Source organism: Watersipora subatra, chromosome 1 (genome assembly GCF_963576615.1).
Source record: "Watersipora subatra chromosome 1, tzWatSuba1.1, whole genome shotgun sequence".
In the NCBI taxonomy this organism is placed as follows: domain Eukaryota; kingdom Metazoa; phylum Bryozoa; class Gymnolaemata; order Cheilostomatida; family Watersiporidae; genus Watersipora; species Watersipora subatra.
In genome coordinates this window covers 73252536-73269735 of record NC_088708.1, presented here as the reverse complement: position 1 = coordinate 73269735, position 17200 = coordinate 73252536, and the positions used below count along the sequence as shown (strand labels likewise).

Genomic DNA, 17200 nt, shown 5'->3' with positions numbered 1-17200 from the left:
CGAGGGCGCAATGTAACTACTTTTTGAATTTGTTACTGAACAAACTCACATTAAATTTAAATATATTAAAAAGATAATCTATTACGTGAGTAATGGTGTTACATTCATTCTTATTTCTTGGCCACTTATCAAATAGTATTACACATGTAATGTGTGAAAATAAACGATAGCGGGTACCCTTAGTAGCGTTGTCAAACTCAAGTTTGTATGCCTAAGACATCATACTATTTTTCGTAATTCAAATAATTTACGACCAAGTAAATACTAACCTCTTGCGACTTCTTCTTTTTGGAGTACATTATTTTATTGTAGAGTCTCTTGTTTTTCTTTGGAATCATCATCTCAGCTAATCGTTTTTGCTCTGAAGTTTCCTTTTGTTTTATTTTCTCCTCGTTCACTACTTCTTGAACCCCAGCTTTAACACCGAGCTGCTGTATTGAATCAGAACTATTACAGTGAACTATGCATATCATATAACAATCAACATGCAGCATTGTAAACTGATTTTTGTTACAATATAAACTAATACGATAGCAAGGAATAATGGTAATAGAGAATGATGGGACCGGACCAGCAAAGACAGCAACAGTCCACAGTTACACAGTGCAATGATTCACTAGAAACAGCTAATGAATCACATGAGCCATGCACTGTTGCAACCGGCTATCCTACCGCTTATGGTACCATAGATTGAGGAATCAGACGCGTGAGATACGGTCAGGCTAGACCAAAACACCATCTGGACAGTTCGCAAGCCTATCACACCAATATACTTACTACAATGTTTTGTTAGTCTAAGGGTCAAACAAGCTGAGTTGTTATCTGTCACCGCAAAATCTCAAAGCACGGCTTACTGGCATTCCTTATAAAAACTCTATTTTATAATTGGAATGATAAAACCAAGTTAGCAGACCAAAAAGAAATGTCAAACCTGGCTTTGAGTGAATTAATGGCAGTGATAGTTGAGATTAGAAGGAAAAAGGGGATTTAAACACCAAATATAGATGATAATAAATCAAGAGAAACCAACCTTCATAGGTGGTTCAGGGTTCATGGTCTCCATAGTTGGTCTTTTTGTGATTCCTTTAGGCTTGCTAACTTCTGAACTGTGCCGAGGTGATGCATCTTCATCTAGACAGACCCAACACATATTGTGACAGCACTGCCGCTTATTTCATCAAATACACCCGGCTCTTATTAACGTACTAATCTGTTATTTAAACTTTCTAACAAAGGATGCTCGGTTACACTCATAGATAATACTACATATTTACAGCAACGCAATATCCTGCACGGCAAATCTTTAGTGCTCCATTTAACCACAGCTACCAAAGCACTGCACACCACTCGCCCCAAAACCCTTAGTAAGTTTGCATGTATAAAGACTGCATTAGGTACAGGAACCATGGAGATAAGGAACCACTAATTGTGGCAAAAAGGAAAAATCATCTCAGCTTGTCATAAAGATGTTGCAATAGTTGTTTTGAACCTATCCCCAGGCAGGCTTAATTGGAAGCAGAGAAGCGAGGTAGGAACATCTGCTTTGCTCTCGGTCAAGCACCCTGACCTAGCCGATTGAATAATTAGAAGGCCGGCTTGCATCAGCTTATGGGATCATATATTCTAGCTTGGCAATTCTGATGCTAAGTGGACACAGCTATTGTATGAATGGATGCATTGTGAACATTGTTGATGGACCGAATTAAGGGTTTATTCTATAGAATACTAAATCGTTTTAGGCCAGATTGAAATCCAAAGCATATAGAAAAAATCCTCTGAAATGAGGAGCAAATAAACATTTGAAAATTTTATTGTAGTTGTCTGCAGTTTCCACCAACACCATTCCAATAAATAAAATATTAGGAGAGAGCTTTCATTCCTCCTCACTGTACTCTGCTCACCAAATTTAATTATCCCTTTGTGATTACCACACGGCTATAATATATTAGTTGTATTCACTTTTATAATTATAATTAGTCGAAGCTTGGTTAACAATTGTGTACTATTAAAATTGTTATATCTATGGATTAAATATTGTATAATAAATACACATATCACTGTATTGACAACAAAAAGAAAGCCAAAACCATTTACAAATTTTCATCTAAATACACCACAGATTAATATAAAGTGACAGCAACATCCATAAATGCTATGAGACATGGTGCTGTGACAGTAAACAATAAAATTGCACTTGCATTTTGACAAAAACTACTTTTCTATGGAGCCAAGGTATTCCCAAGGTATAAGCAATTCCCAGAGTGTAAGTAGATTAGATTATCCACAATGCTGATGAGTTTATGCGTTTATGTAGCAGACTAAACCCTCAGCTTCCGATTGAATTGAAGACAATTCAACCCAGCTGCGTTGCTTCTGGTACCGTATCCAGTTGCTACAACGGTGTACTAGTCAAGGTTTGGACAAACCGTGTATGTGTAAACGCAACTGAATACTCATCGACAGTTTGTCAAAATATTCTAACCTATGATGCTTGCGCTACAACAAACTAAACTTGACCAGAGTGATTTATATCAAGTCTGTGTTCAAGTCAATGATTATATTTCTTACACCAACAGAAAGGTGATCCACACAGAATTACTGTTGTTATTTTGCTTATTCAGGGGAAAGCCAGACTCCCCGACAAAACTACAACTAACTGCAACTACAAACTAAATGCTTAACAAGAAAACTTTTTGGAACGCTGCTGGAGTGAGTCAGCATGCGCACCTGACTTGCGCCCGAACAGTAAACATTTTTGATCAATAACCAAAGGAAACCATAACAAGATGTTAAAGTACTACTAATAATATACTGCTAATATGCATCAGCCCCCAACACTTACAATACAAATAGCTTTATGTCCTCGATATAGAATACTCAGACTTTATTAACATAGCGCAGCCACTTTGTAACATTCTCTAATATGGTAGTCTGACAAAAGATCTGGTAGTTGGCATGACCTCAAGCGCCTTGTAATAATAAAAATTATATTTTGAACAGATCTATGTACATAAGTGTAAGTACATACATGTAAGTACATACATGTAAGTACATAAGTGTAAGTACATACATGTAAGTACATACATGTAAATACATACATGTAAGTGTGCGCCTACTAAATACTTCTGGTTAGCTTTCTGTGTTGAAATTGATCTTTGGGCTGAAGAGGTAAAAATGAGATGATAGAAGCTAATCGAGCGTTCTTATTCCTGAAAGAACTGTGGTTCTTGCAGATACAGCTAGCTATGAATGACAGTAAAGGAAGTAGGACTTAGGAGAGATCAACTTAACATCCGACGACGTATCATCAATCATTTTACCTTCATGTGTGCAGGAGGCCACGTTGCATGAAGTGACACTGTGCTATACATCTTCATAAAGTGACATTGCGCCATCTATCTTCATGAAAATAAATGGAAAATGGAAGGAAAGGTAGAGATGAAGGAGTGCGCCAGTAAGATGTCTACAGCAGGTGATTAATGAAGGAGGAGAGCTGAAGATACAGCTAGTTACAGGCTAGTAGAGAGACTTCAAACCGCTATGACTCATTCTATCCAATGCATGACTCCTAAAATGGTTACGAGATGCCTGCAAACCTGTAATGGCACCTATGCCGATTCACACAAAGCACTAGCGTCTAATGTGAAGTGCATAACTTTTGATCTCCAGGGATACAGCCGTTTGGATATGCTTGCTAGATCCACGATGCTTAGTAATATGAATAGTGTGGTCAAAGCTTGAGGTTGTTTTTTAGCCTCTGCGTATGTAGCTGGCACACGGCCAGCTGTCAGTCTACTAAAATGGCTGATACGCAGCCATGTTGCAGCAGGTTGATTACTTATACATGTTTACTGTCATATAGAGGTATGGATGAGGCTGCGCTCAAGTCAATATTGAATCTATCCAGTTATTTTGCAGTAGATTATTTAGTACATATTTTCTGCCATACGCATGACTGAATCGATATAGAACCTAGTATGTCACCTGCTATAAGAGCAATAGCCTCTACCACCTTTAACATCAACACACTCCTTACTAATTATAAATTTTTCGTAGACAAAAAGCTGACTACCTTCGGAAGAGGCTTCCAACATGTCATCATTATCATCATCATTATTCATGGATTCTTCCACCTGCTCACCTCCTTCTGCAAGAGGAAAAGGACCTGTTATTCCATCACGCCATACTAATGCAAGCTATTACTGAGTCAACAGACTAGCTCGCTGACTAGATTACATCAGTCATTGTGCAAAGACCCCCTTAGAGAACAACACAAGATAATGCGCACTGATATGTAAGAAAAACACATAAAGCAATAGTTACTACCGAGTGTTTACCAGGTAGACAGACAATTAAACTCTGCATAAAATACTTTATAACCGCTATGCATAAATAAACCATGAACAGGAAATTAGTGTGAATGGCTGAGAAATCACTAGCAAGATACGCCTCGGTGAAACCACATTGCGGCATGTTACTCAGAATATAGCACAGATGCAGAGAGGAGAACCAAGAAGTGGCGTGGCTCATGACGTGTGAGCGCATATAATCTAAGCTAATATCAGAGACTCGGGTGGAAACTAGAAGGCAAGAAGTGGAACAGAACAAGCCAGCATCTGGCTAGTAAAGCTGCAGTGACTTGGTGTTAATTCGGAGCCACACAACCATGACGTCATGATGCCAAGTATGCAATCTGTGCAGCACATGGGATGACAATGACTGCCTTTTACGCTGTTACATGACACGGTACTGCCAGTGTATATTTTGTTTGCCTACAGCAGCATGCACCTACAGCAACATCCTTGAGTCAAAAGTTCAAACATAAAATACCAAATTCTTTACGATAATTTTTTACATTGATAACTGGTATTGAGAGAATTGGAATAATACATAATTCAAGGCAGCCGCAACCCTGCACAAACCTTCCTCCGCGACACGCTGCAGCAGCCGCACTCTCTCCGGTGGCACGTAGTCACCTTCACCTTCCTCTACAAAAGGCGATAGATGAGGAGGTAGGAGAGCTCCTACCAGATAGTCCTTGACATCGAGGAGTTGTCGGGAGTTGATGCTGTCATAGACCTGGCAGACAAGAATGTTATCATGAAATGATGGGCTAATATCACCAAGAGGCCGCCCGGCCTCAAGGTGTTGAGTAACATGATTCTTTTCCTGAGACTACTTCTGTCAAGCTCTAGCAGCAGAGTGCAGGCAAAAATCTTGCATTCTCTAGTTATTTACCTTTTTGCCTATTGAGATTATTAGATTAACTCGCCTGCTGACCAACAGCTTACAGGCATCGTAAATATATTAGGGACAGGGGTCTACAGCAGATACCGACACTCACCCATTGGGGCTGAATATAGTATCGGTTCATGTATTTGGTAGGAGGCTGCTGGCTTCTGTCCACTATCTGGTGGGTTATCGTCTCATCAGTCTCTGGATAGCTCGCCCCGGCACAGACTGTTGGATCCCATGACACTTTTGCTCCAAAACATCTGACAACAAAATGACTACAAGTGCATAAGTGGGCCACGACAATAGATAAGTACTCTTACTATATAGCCAGCAAAACACTCAACAGATGCACTCATACAAATCTGCATTAACACCCATTTCTCACAGATGCCTCCACGTATAATATGTATGTACAGGTAATGGACACGCTGAAGTGTGTTGACGTGTTGAGAATGAGTCATGCTCAGCAATAGCCAATGGCGCCATATAGAAATTGCTAATATAGAGTTTATAGTACAGCCATCAGGTGAACCAGGTCAGATAACAATAGGTTGCTAGCAAACAGAACACCAGCTTCATTCAATACATTAATTGAAAAAGTAAATATTAATCTGACACGAACTTTAGCGTATGCTGATATACTAGACAGTGTTATTATAACTATCGAGATCACTTACAGCAATACTAAAAAGTGTGCCCAGCATTCACACACATCAGGCGAAGGACCAAACTCAGAGGATATCTTTTTCTATGAGGAAGTAATGGGAGGACCCTCACAACAAAGTGACTCTTATCTAGCGTATGATATAAGCGAATAATAGACTAGGAAACTCGCCGAGCCACGGATAGAATGTTTAAAGTTGCTGCCTACCTCAATATGAATGTCAGCGATTCCCTAGGAGTTTCTCTTCCAAGATAGAACTTCTTACCATCAAAAAGTTTAACAAGACACTTGATAGCTTGCTGTTCCTTTCTAACTTCTTCACTTATGCCAGACTCCCCATCCTAAGGCACACCCAACAGTTGTACACTTCATACCGACACTGTATATCACAACATTCAGCAATATATTGCCATACTGATAGTAGAGAGGGAACATCAGTGTTTTACACACAGCTATAAAACACTCTTGATATCTCAGTGAGACTTTTGAATCATTCCTGCATGACTTGCGCATTGGCAAAACCAAGACTATAAACTGATAATGTTAGCTTAAACAGCTAAGCTTGAATCATAAAATAGAGGACATGTATCACAAGGATGGTAGAATACATTCCACTTTCAATATGACAACATAGCTGTAATAGAAATGACCCAAGCTATGAATGACAAACATGCCTTAGATACTGATATCACATTATACATGCCCTCTACGCATCTATTCCTGCACCGGTGAATACATGACAGAAAGGCATGATGTTTTCTAAGTGTGTGGGTGTAAATAGCATAACAGAATCTGATGATTTGCATCCAACAGGCAGGGTAAATACATAAGTGCGACTAGCCGTACATGTATGTCTAGAGGTACCGTGTTGGGCACCCTGCTACACAGGTTTGAAAATATTGACATATGAGTGAAAACAATGAGATAAGATCGGGCAGTGAATGCCTGAGATTGGACAAGTCACTAATAATAGCTCTATGACCTCACGGACCCCCTGCCCTATTTTGTGCAGCTATGGATTAGCAAGGATCGATACGTAAACATAAACAGCAAGAGCCAGATAACAAAAAAGTAAACAGTTTTCACATTGCTTACCTCTGCAGCTGGGAATTCATCCATATCCGGCTGGTCTACCACCTCCAGCCCGTGGGCGAGTGATTGGGTCATAGAAGCAAGGGTCTAAAAGAGCATTCTGTGGTATTTAGTATCTAAACAAACTAACTGCAAAGAACAGAGTTATTCATGCTATATTTGAGGAAAGATGGACTAACGTGAAATATACTACAGTCAAATCTCTCCATTTTGATCACCTCAGCATAAAACGTTTCAACATACGATGATGAATTTGAGCACATAATTACCTCCACATTAAATATAATTTTTAACATGCAACGTTTCAAGTTTCTTTAAACCTCAAAGTTTTATAAGCAAAGAGAATATTGATAAGTTAAAATAAGACATATAAATGACAAGGAATATGCGAAGTTAGCTTAGACTTGACCTTGTTAAAGTCTAAGTTATACCCAGTCTATCCCCACCTCTACCCCTGAACCTATGTATCGCGTAACCTAGACATTCGCTTCCACGCTGATAAAGTAACAAGGAAACTTCTTTTTATTGTTTATTGCTTTATTATTCTGTTATTTTTATGCATAATAGTTTTCTAGTTTTATACATTTAATTTGTTGTAATGATTTGTGTAATTACATAAAGTATTCAATAAGAAGTTATTGTAAGTCAAGGACCAAGTTAAAGGTTGACTTGCAACAAAATTCACATTACAGCTATTTGGTATCAAAAGATTCGCCATGACTTACTCTGTTGTGTTGTAGGTGCCAAATATGTGGAAATGTGATTACAAGCTCTTAAAAGCTCAAAAACGAAAAGCCGCCGTCGATTGGAATCTTTTTACTTCTCTGACGTAGTCATGACAGTTTGGTTATTGTCTTGTCATGTGATGCTCTCACGTGAATTGAAAGGCCAATAAAAAGTTCAATATAAACTTATCGTAGCACTAGTTTATGACAAACACTTTGGGTTTTACCGAAGACCCCGTATCAAATATAGATGCTCGCTACTTTACAGTTTTGTTTCGGCTTGGTCTAATAATCAAGTCGTAATCTGATCATGTGACCCAATACTTCGCAAATAATTTTTGCAGCACTTTTCGATTATCACAGGTGACCAACAGGCTCGTCATGATTATCAGACAATGATATGTACTCCTTCGAGCTAAGGTTAAAAAGTTTAACGAATTTTTACGGTAAATTATAAGATATCAGTGCTAAAAGTGACAGCATTACAATGATGATAAAATAGACGTGTAAAAACAATAGACATGGTTTTATTGAATGCATGAAGTATACTTGTGAAAATATTTCGACGAATGAGGTTGCATGAAAGTGTAAACAGAAACCATCCTGTAACAACTATGTCCCATTTGAGCCGTTTTGGAAAGAGAATCCAAACTACGGTCTTGTGTGGGCCTGTGGCTGCGATTAACTATTCGTTTTTTAGCTTTTGAGAGCTTGTAATCATATTTCCACAGATTTTGCACCTACAACACAACAGAGTAAGACATGATGAATCTTTTAATATCAAATAACTGCAATGTGAATTTTGTTGCAAGTCAACCTTTAAACAAAACATAATTATTGCATTCCTATGGGAATGCTTGTCGAGAGATATTATGATTTTGGCAAATGAAGATCTTAGAAATATTATCTTTCTATGTGGAAGTTTTATTTGTATCACGGGTAGCTTGAACATTATTAACCCAAGTTCTGATCAAGCCGATTCTGTTAAGGACTGATTAAGCCGATTCAATCGGCCCTCCGGGCTGATTCTATTTTGACTGAGCCGATCAAATCGGCTCTTACAAAATTGCTCTATAATTTTTCTGATTAGCTCATATTTGTTAGTTTACCCAATAACAGTAAAGTAAACAAAACAGAAACGTTTTCAGTAAGAGTCGTTGTTATAATTTCCGTTTTACTCGTTTTGAAATAAGAATTACTTTCAAGAAAACGATTGTATTTGCTACACTGAATATGGATGAGGAAAACGTCTTAGGTCATTCAGATTCTGATGGCAGTGATTTTGAGGCCGAATAGACTGATGGTGATTACTCTTCTGAATCAGATGATCAAGAAAATCACGAAACAATTTCAAGTTTTTGTTTAGGAATTTTCAACTTAAAAACGAACATTTTTTATTTCTGACATTAGAACTATTTAGCGTTATTATGGCTTTTGTAAGTAGCTCCGAGTTAAAAACAGAGAATCACTTATGTTGATCACGTTATAGCCGATTCAGATTTTCGTGATTACACAGATAATTCAAGTAGCAGCACTGACTCTAATGGTGATGAAAGTAATAGTTTTGTAAGAGTAAGGAACATTGTAGTATATCGTTTTGGAGCACTTGATGTGCAGCAAGCCAAATGGGCTGTCATTTAGGCTGCTATGAGATATTTACTCATATGCTGCAATTACTTTGAATATTTTTTATTATATAGATATTTTATTAATTAATAATAATATTAATTTACTGTAATTCTCTGTTTGTGTTCATCTCGAACAATCTGTAAGCTTGAATATTTTTAATATGTTTTGAATAAAACTGCAACAAAATGAAAAATAATCCTTAGGATTTTTGTGCAGATGTTCTTCACACTTAGTCTTGCTGGATTCTGTAAAAACACCTTCAAGGGAAGGACACAACCTTTGCCTACAGCTTCTGAAACATGGGAAATTCTTTATGAAATTGCCTCCCATTGATATATGGTCAAAGATAGCTTATCTAATGAACATTTACAACCTAGATTATGGTGCAGTTGGATTCCTCACTTTGTTAGCTTTCAGAAAATGTATACATTGTCCAGGTTTAATTGACAACTTTTTGATTTATCGGGATTAGCCACTTGCCTCAATTATTCCTAAAATAGATGGTCATTTGAGAAATTTTTATGGTTGGCACTTGGATTAACGGAGAGTATAACCTTCCCAAACTTGACCAGAGAAGTTCTGCTGGATAATTGTGATTTACACAAGTAACATATGAAATACTTCAACTATGAGATTGATGACATCAATATTACCTAATAATCAATCAAACCTTTTGCTGACAAAATGTTGCACCCTGTTTAGTCTAAGCCTGGTAGGTTCGGCTGGAATTGTCGAGAGCATAAATCCAGTGATAGTGATATGATCATACATCCAGTGATAGCGATATGATCATACATCCAGTGATAGCGATATGATACATACACAAATAAAACCAAACCAAATAGAAATAAGGTACCTAATATATATATATATATATTACATTTGTACAATGTGCCATAACTAAATGAATTTGAATATGCAGAAAATGACACTGTTGTGTTAATGCCGTTATGTCACACATAAAGAATTAACATAATTCCACTGTGAAGCTAATGGATGGGAATAAAATCAAGCATAAAGGATGAGTGAGTTTACATTGGCAAGAACACCAGGCCAGGTAGGATTGCAATGCCAAGGTTTGCATGCTGGGCTCTCTATCTCATGCGGCTTCGCTCAAAGTTCAAGCTCTGTGGATTTGAAACTATTGCCCGACAAGTTCCGCTTTTAGCTCGACCTAGATGATAACAGCGATAAATTCAAACAGCTCCAGACATCACGTATCTCTACCATAGCGTATTATCAGCTTTACATCTAAAGGGTAAATTCTGATCATATTATTCAATATTTCAAAAACACAACAGCTTCTTCCCCTCTACTGGTATCGAGTTACAACAGTGTGCAGCTTTTATTGAAAACAAATACATCATTTTACTAAGTTTGGTGATCAACACTATTAGAATTTATTTCTATCCGAAAGATGACAAGGTTGCGCAAGAAAATAAATTTATGATCATAATTAGTTGAAGCTAAAAAGGTACTTCACATCTTTAAGCTCATGACAACACTTGCTACAGAAGCAATTGCTATAAAAGTTGAAGTTTATAGCGACCATGTATGCGCGAAGCACTATTGTTTAGCGAACAAACATATGGCAGACAGCGCATGCGTTATGAAGGTCATACTCCATATTGATCGCAGGCAAACCAAACCGATAGCAGCCAGCAAGCAATGAGCAGAGTGATTCATCATGCCCTAGGACACTAATGACAGCTGTTGGCTGGTTGCTGGGATATCACTTGGCTCAACCTAAATCAATTGGCCTCACTACTATCAGTAAGAGATAGGTTTGTGACAAAGGACACGTACACAACTGTTTAGCAAAAGTATCTAGGCACACCTAAACATTGCATGAAAAACGATATATACTTTTCTTTAAAAAAAAACAAACCAAGTGTGCTCAGTCTACATTGTATGCGTAAGCGAGCTGGGCATTTGTAGATCACTTTGAAATACTCCGTCAGGATCAGACTTGGAATACTTGCTAAACATCAGCAACTCTTAGACCTCCTGCTGCCAGACTGGTCAGCAGCACCATAAGTTCTTACTGCTATGGGAAGCATCCGTTTGTTTATTGAATATTACGTAAAATACTGCTTTGAACTACCCTACAGGATGAAAATATTCGTTGGTCATAAAAATTCGCGATTTCGCGAATAGTCAATCATGGAATTATTAAATTCAGTGAATAATTAGTTCTATTTTTAATCACAAGAGAGAATAACTACTGCATCAAATTGAAAACTAGTCGCTAGCCTAGTTTTTAATGTAAATACTAAACGTAATTGAGTTCCAAAACATTTTTAAAATCATTGCCTGAGCTTTGAGCTAACACCATTGGCAATGCATCACATTTATTTACAAAATCATTCGAGGTTGTCACAAGATATGCAGAATGGCGTCATCGCGAAAATAGCCACTACGCAGAAGTACTAAACGTAGCCGAGTTCCAAAACTTCTTTAAAATCATCGCCAGGCTTCGAGCTTTATTGCCATTGCGTCAAACTTTACAAAATTATTCAAAGTTTTTACAAGTTATTCGGCATGGCTTCAGCATAGCAAAAAAGCTCTTCTAGTCTTTCCACATTAGAATCAACTTCATCAATCTCTAATACCGAAGTCAAGGACGATCATGATTCTGATCTGGACATTATGGTATGTATTTTATTTGCAGTGCAGATACGTTTTTCCATTATCAACTGCATTAGTTAATTCTTTTGTTTAAAAACTGATCGCTTTCATCAAATACTTCAGCTATTGTTTTTGTACTTCCTCAACACTCGTTAATATTTTTTCTTTTTTGTGTTTACTGCAGATTGACAATGAAACAACCTACTCCGATTACGAAAACTAGAGACAAGTAGTAATATTCATCAAGACAGGAATATCGGCAGAGAGGCAACCAGTCAACCTAGACCCCTTCATCGACAACCACTCCTTGATATCGCTGTAGCAAACATGATTAAATTATATATTTTATTTCATGTATAGATATATTATAATTTATTACAAACTTTAGTGTACAAATAAAATATATCAAATACAAATAAAATTTTACAAACGATGAATGGAGAAAATATAAACAGTTTAGTCTATATGGCGGTTGTCTAGCAATAAATTTGGTACTCTTGATATGTGAATACTAGCGTGTAATGGTGCTTTCTGACTAGTTATTTTACTAATAGCAGATCTGTCGCTGTCAATGTTTTGGGTAGGTGTTGAAGGTGATTCTCTCGCTACTACATGGCTGGTAAGTAAGTTATCATCAGAACTCTCCTCGTGGCTTACTATTGCAAAGTTCTGCCGGTTGGCCAAAGATTTGTGCTCGTAAAGGCGTTTTTGTTCCTTTTTCAAAAACAGATATATTCTTCTCGTAAGTAGCTGCGGTCACTTCAACCTCAATTTCCAGACCTCCCTGAATGATTGGTGATCTTCTAAGAATGACATCTACCAACCGTGCAATCATTGTTCTTCGGTGTATGATGAAAGATCTCTTTCTCTCTCTCACTAAAACAAAAAATGAAGCAGTAGAGATGGAAAAAAAATACGGTAGTATTGCATTTTACCGAAGAACCAGAGTAAAATTCAACTAATTTAGTAAATGTAAAAACTCATTACTTACCACAAGTTGTTGGCTTATCAAAGGCCTCTAAAGCGATGAATATTCGTGAAAACCTCTGTACGCAGCAAAAATTGTTTACCGTAGAATAGCACGATCGCCTCGCGTTTGTAAGCTAAATATAAACCAGAACACTCGGTGTGCGCATGCGTAGTAATAACTATTATTAGCCGCAATAGAGTTAACTTTTCCTAGAGAGCGGCAGTTTTCAGCCGCGAATAAATTCATCCGCGAATATGCATGAAAAGACAATTTTCGCGAAATATAACTCCGCGAATAAATTCATCCTGTAGGGTATTTGAAAGTTATGTCGCAGCTATTTGTAAATGCAATAAAATTTTACTTGTTCATGAAAAACGTGAAGTAGAATACCAAGATAAGATTAACATATTTAACATGCATAATATGATATAAAATACAATTTAAATTTATTGTACAGAATATAAAAAAATGTATGAATCGTTTAAATACAATTGCGCGATAACCACACGGACTGATTTGCTTTTGTCGTGATTGACTAGTGAAATAAAGTTAAAATCAAACCAAATAAAATAATTGCAGACACTATGAGACAATTAGATGTCAAAAAGAGCTGTAACAACATTAAAATGGCTTTCAGTAAATGTCAGCTGCCCTTAATGTTAAATAATTATTAATAAAAATTCAAGGTAATTAATTTAAGCAAATCCACAACTTTTACACTATATACATATTCATAACATTTTAAGTTTTTTTCAATTAATGAAACCCAAGAATCTATGCAGAGAGCAAAGCTTTCGTTTGAAAAAAGATTATCTAGCTCAAAAATCCACCTTTCTATGAGAGAAAACATATGCCTCCGATTTCACGAAACTCGTTTTGTATGGTTCTAGAGTTGCTTCAAGAATAATGTTAGCTTCATAGCTTCAACATCGAACAGAGATAGGAAAACCGTCGAGAAAATGAGTCATCTGTTTTTATTTGAAGAAATACTGGTAAAATGGTATACTCACATGTGGATGTTCTCAAATAGACCTTTATAAGAGGTTATTGAGCTTAATGTTATGGGGAGTGCCTGGAGTACCACAAACCACAGATCAATAACATTAGTTCAATCTTACATGAAGCAACCAAATACAATTAAATTTTTGAATTGATATTTATTTCATCAAATAAACCAATTACTAAAAAAATATAAAACCAAATCATTGATGAAAAGAGTCGCCCATACAACTAGTAATAGAACTATTCCCAACGTACGCGCCGTACATTGTTGGTTAGCATGCTTTCAGCTGATTTTTATATAAAACAAAGAAATCAGACAGTGTTGCCATTTTCGCAGTGTAGGACACACTGTATACCCATGACCACTTTCAAATTGATAGAAATGCTGACATTTTGTGTCGAATCTGACAGTATAATTTATGACCAACTTAAGTATTCAAAAATGGAAATTTTACTTTTTTCTAGTTATATAAGCAGGTTGGAGTAAGGTCAAGAAATGTTTCATTTGTAACTTTTGAAATCGCAACTTGTATGAACAAATTTCAAATTGCTCAAGATCTTTAAGGCTTCATACGTAGTTTGACAGTGAAACATACGCAAGACAAGTGTCAATTAGGTAATCCAAGATAAGAATTTTAAATTTATAGGTAGACTAGCTGTGCTATCCAGTGTTGCCCGGGTATAACAAATCACCTTATGAACAATGAGAGGTAATGAGAGTTGCCTGCCACTTGCTATTAGCCTGGCACATTGCCAATGGATAATTTGAGTAAGCTTATTAATAAGAGCTTCGTGACGTTAAGCTATCACATTGCGTTAAGCTATCACATTGCGTTGTGACCTAAAGCGGTAGAGTATTTGCTCCCATATAGAGACATACATGTACATCGCTTAGCGAATCTATCATGCTCGGGTGGCTAAAATGGTAGGGCATCGGACTGACCAACGGGAGATTCTGAGATCAAATCCTCAGCGGATTCTTTAATCTACGATTTAAATAACTATAGCCGGACATTAACAACGACAACAAACCTTGAGAAATATAGAAGAATGAATCTTCAGAGAGTGATTTATTCTTTTTTATAGTTACATGCAAAATTTATGACTCGGCTTTCAAACAGATTGAAGTATCTAGTCTTTCATCTAAGTCTAAAGCAAAATTTATGCCGAGTGCCGCACAAGTACAAGAAAGATTAATAGTTTTTCAAGTTATATGGATAAATTGTTTGATTTTTTATTACAAAATTTTGTCTGCAGAATATTGTGAGTGCAATCGCGCAATAACCATTAATAACAAATTTTCATTAAAATTAGGCGTATGATATTGGCCAATAACGTGCATAAATAGCAAAATAGAATTGCCCATTGGACAGAAATTGGGTTAATAGCAAAGATTACCTTATACACTAAAGAGCCTGTGTTAAACTTTTGCTGTAGAACTGTTAATTTGCTCAGTACAATATACCCTTTACACCATTGTGAACAAAAATGTGTACCTTTAGATAGTTACCCACCAGCAAAATTTCAATCGTACATGATGACTAGCAAGTTTACTATAAAATATGGACCTTTATCTATTCTATAATAGTTGCATTTAAAGCATCACCCGAAAAGGTGTTGTAGAGCTAAAAAAAATTATAGTCATTATTAATTCATTGTTAAAGTAGTAAATATTTATTTCAGATATTACTGTTTTTGAAACATTCAGAAAATGTATTTAAAACTCTTTGAGATTACTTTGGGTAGCTGCATTAAATGTCTAACCTTTTTGTCATAATAGACCATTGACCAGTATTAAACTAATCTATACAGAACTGCGGTGAGCGGTGAATTGTTACAAACCTATGTGCTCAGATTGATAAGAGAGAGATGTGAAGGATGATAAATGAAAGAGACCAGATGAGAGGCATTTGCAATAATGTCTAATCTCATATTTTGGCCACCTCATTCTCTTTACAGCTTCAACCAAATATCTGCACATCCTCTGATGAAACCAAACTTATCAGATCAGCCATGAATGTACAGGTAAAGAGGGATTGCTTCATCCGATATGCTCACACTGACCATGTTCGTCTGCTACATGTGATTTATGGGTTGTGAACAAAGACAACTGACATCAGCTCTAAAAACAGCTTAAAGATAGTTTTTGCACGCTATAACATGCCTTGATTAAATATCTTGAGTCAGAGAAGCTAAACGGTAACTTGTATAGATGCGTTTACAGTGCTATTTTAGTACTCGTATAGTAATCTTTTCTCAATAATAACAGAAATTATTCCCATACACCCGCTGCACAGTAAAATTCTGCAAGCTTGAGCTTTTTTTATAGTAGAGCGTAGTGCATATCATTTTGTTCAAGTAATCGAATAAACACAGATATGCTACGACGTAACTTCGGGGTTCTTAACTACCTGCAGAGGAGATACAAACAAGATGGTACCGTACACGTCTTAAAAAGATATACTGGAAATAGTATATTCCAGGCAGATGCTAACACGTAGGACAATATTTTGGTTAATTTCCGTTGCAAGAATTGACACATTTAGAAAAAAAAATTAAGTTGTGCTTATGAAATTGAATAAAGCGAAGAGGGTATCAGACATACATATCAAAGGAAAGCCATTTTGAACATCAATGAAAATCTATTTTGAAATCTATTAATGAAGTCTAATATTTTCATCGATGTTCCAAACTGTTTGGAACATCGTGAACTACTTCATGTTGTTTTTATTTAATAACATAATACTTATTGTATAAAACTTAAAGCTTGACTTGCAACAAAATTCACTTTACAGTTATTACAGTTATTTGACTTTATCAAAAGATTCACCATATCTTACTCTGCTGTGTTGTAGGTGCAAAATATGTGGAAATGTAATTACAAACTCTTGAAAGCTCAAAAACGAACAGTTAATCGCAGCCATCACGAAAATGCTGTAGATTGGAATCCATTTCCAAAACAGCTCAAATGGGACGTAGATAAACAAGATGGCTTCTGTTTACACTTTCATGCAACCTCATTCGTCGGAATATTTTCACAAATAAATACTTCACGCATTCAATAAAACCAAGTCTATTGTTCTTACGCGTCTATTTCATCATCATTGTAAAGTTGTAATTTGAGCACTGATATCTCAAAGCCGACTGTAAAAATTTGTTTAATTTTTTCTTATCTCGAAGTGCATATCATGTTGGTCACCTGTGATAGTCGGAAAATGCTGCAGAAACTGTTCGCGCGATTTGGCAGAAAGTATG

At 36.5% G+C, this 17200-nt stretch overlaps 1 protein-coding gene across 3 annotated transcripts in view; it reads right to left on the bottom strand.

Moving 5' to 3' along the window:
* LOC137386018 (pescadillo homolog) overlaps positions 1 to 17200 on the bottom strand; it is a 37846-nt gene that overhangs the window by 2745 nt on the left and 17901 nt on the right. The window contains exons 9-15 of one of the 3 annotated variants that reach the window (XM_068072665.1): positions 6995 to 7078; positions 6107 to 6240; positions 5345 to 5495; positions 4923 to 5079; positions 4073 to 4147; positions 1031 to 1131; positions 270 to 431 (exon numbers count right to left, since the gene is read on the bottom strand). In XM_068072665.1, coding sequence (XP_067928766.1) covers positions 270 to 431; positions 1031 to 1131; positions 4073 to 4147; positions 4923 to 5079; positions 5345 to 5495; positions 6107 to 6240; positions 6995 to 7078 — 864 coding nt within the window. The remainder of the gene's footprint in view (positions 1 to 269; positions 432 to 1030; positions 1132 to 4072; positions 4148 to 4922; positions 5080 to 5344; positions 5496 to 6106; positions 6241 to 6994; positions 7079 to 17200) is intronic. The other 2 variants (XM_068072668.1, XM_068072666.1) reach the window with 2 other exon arrangements.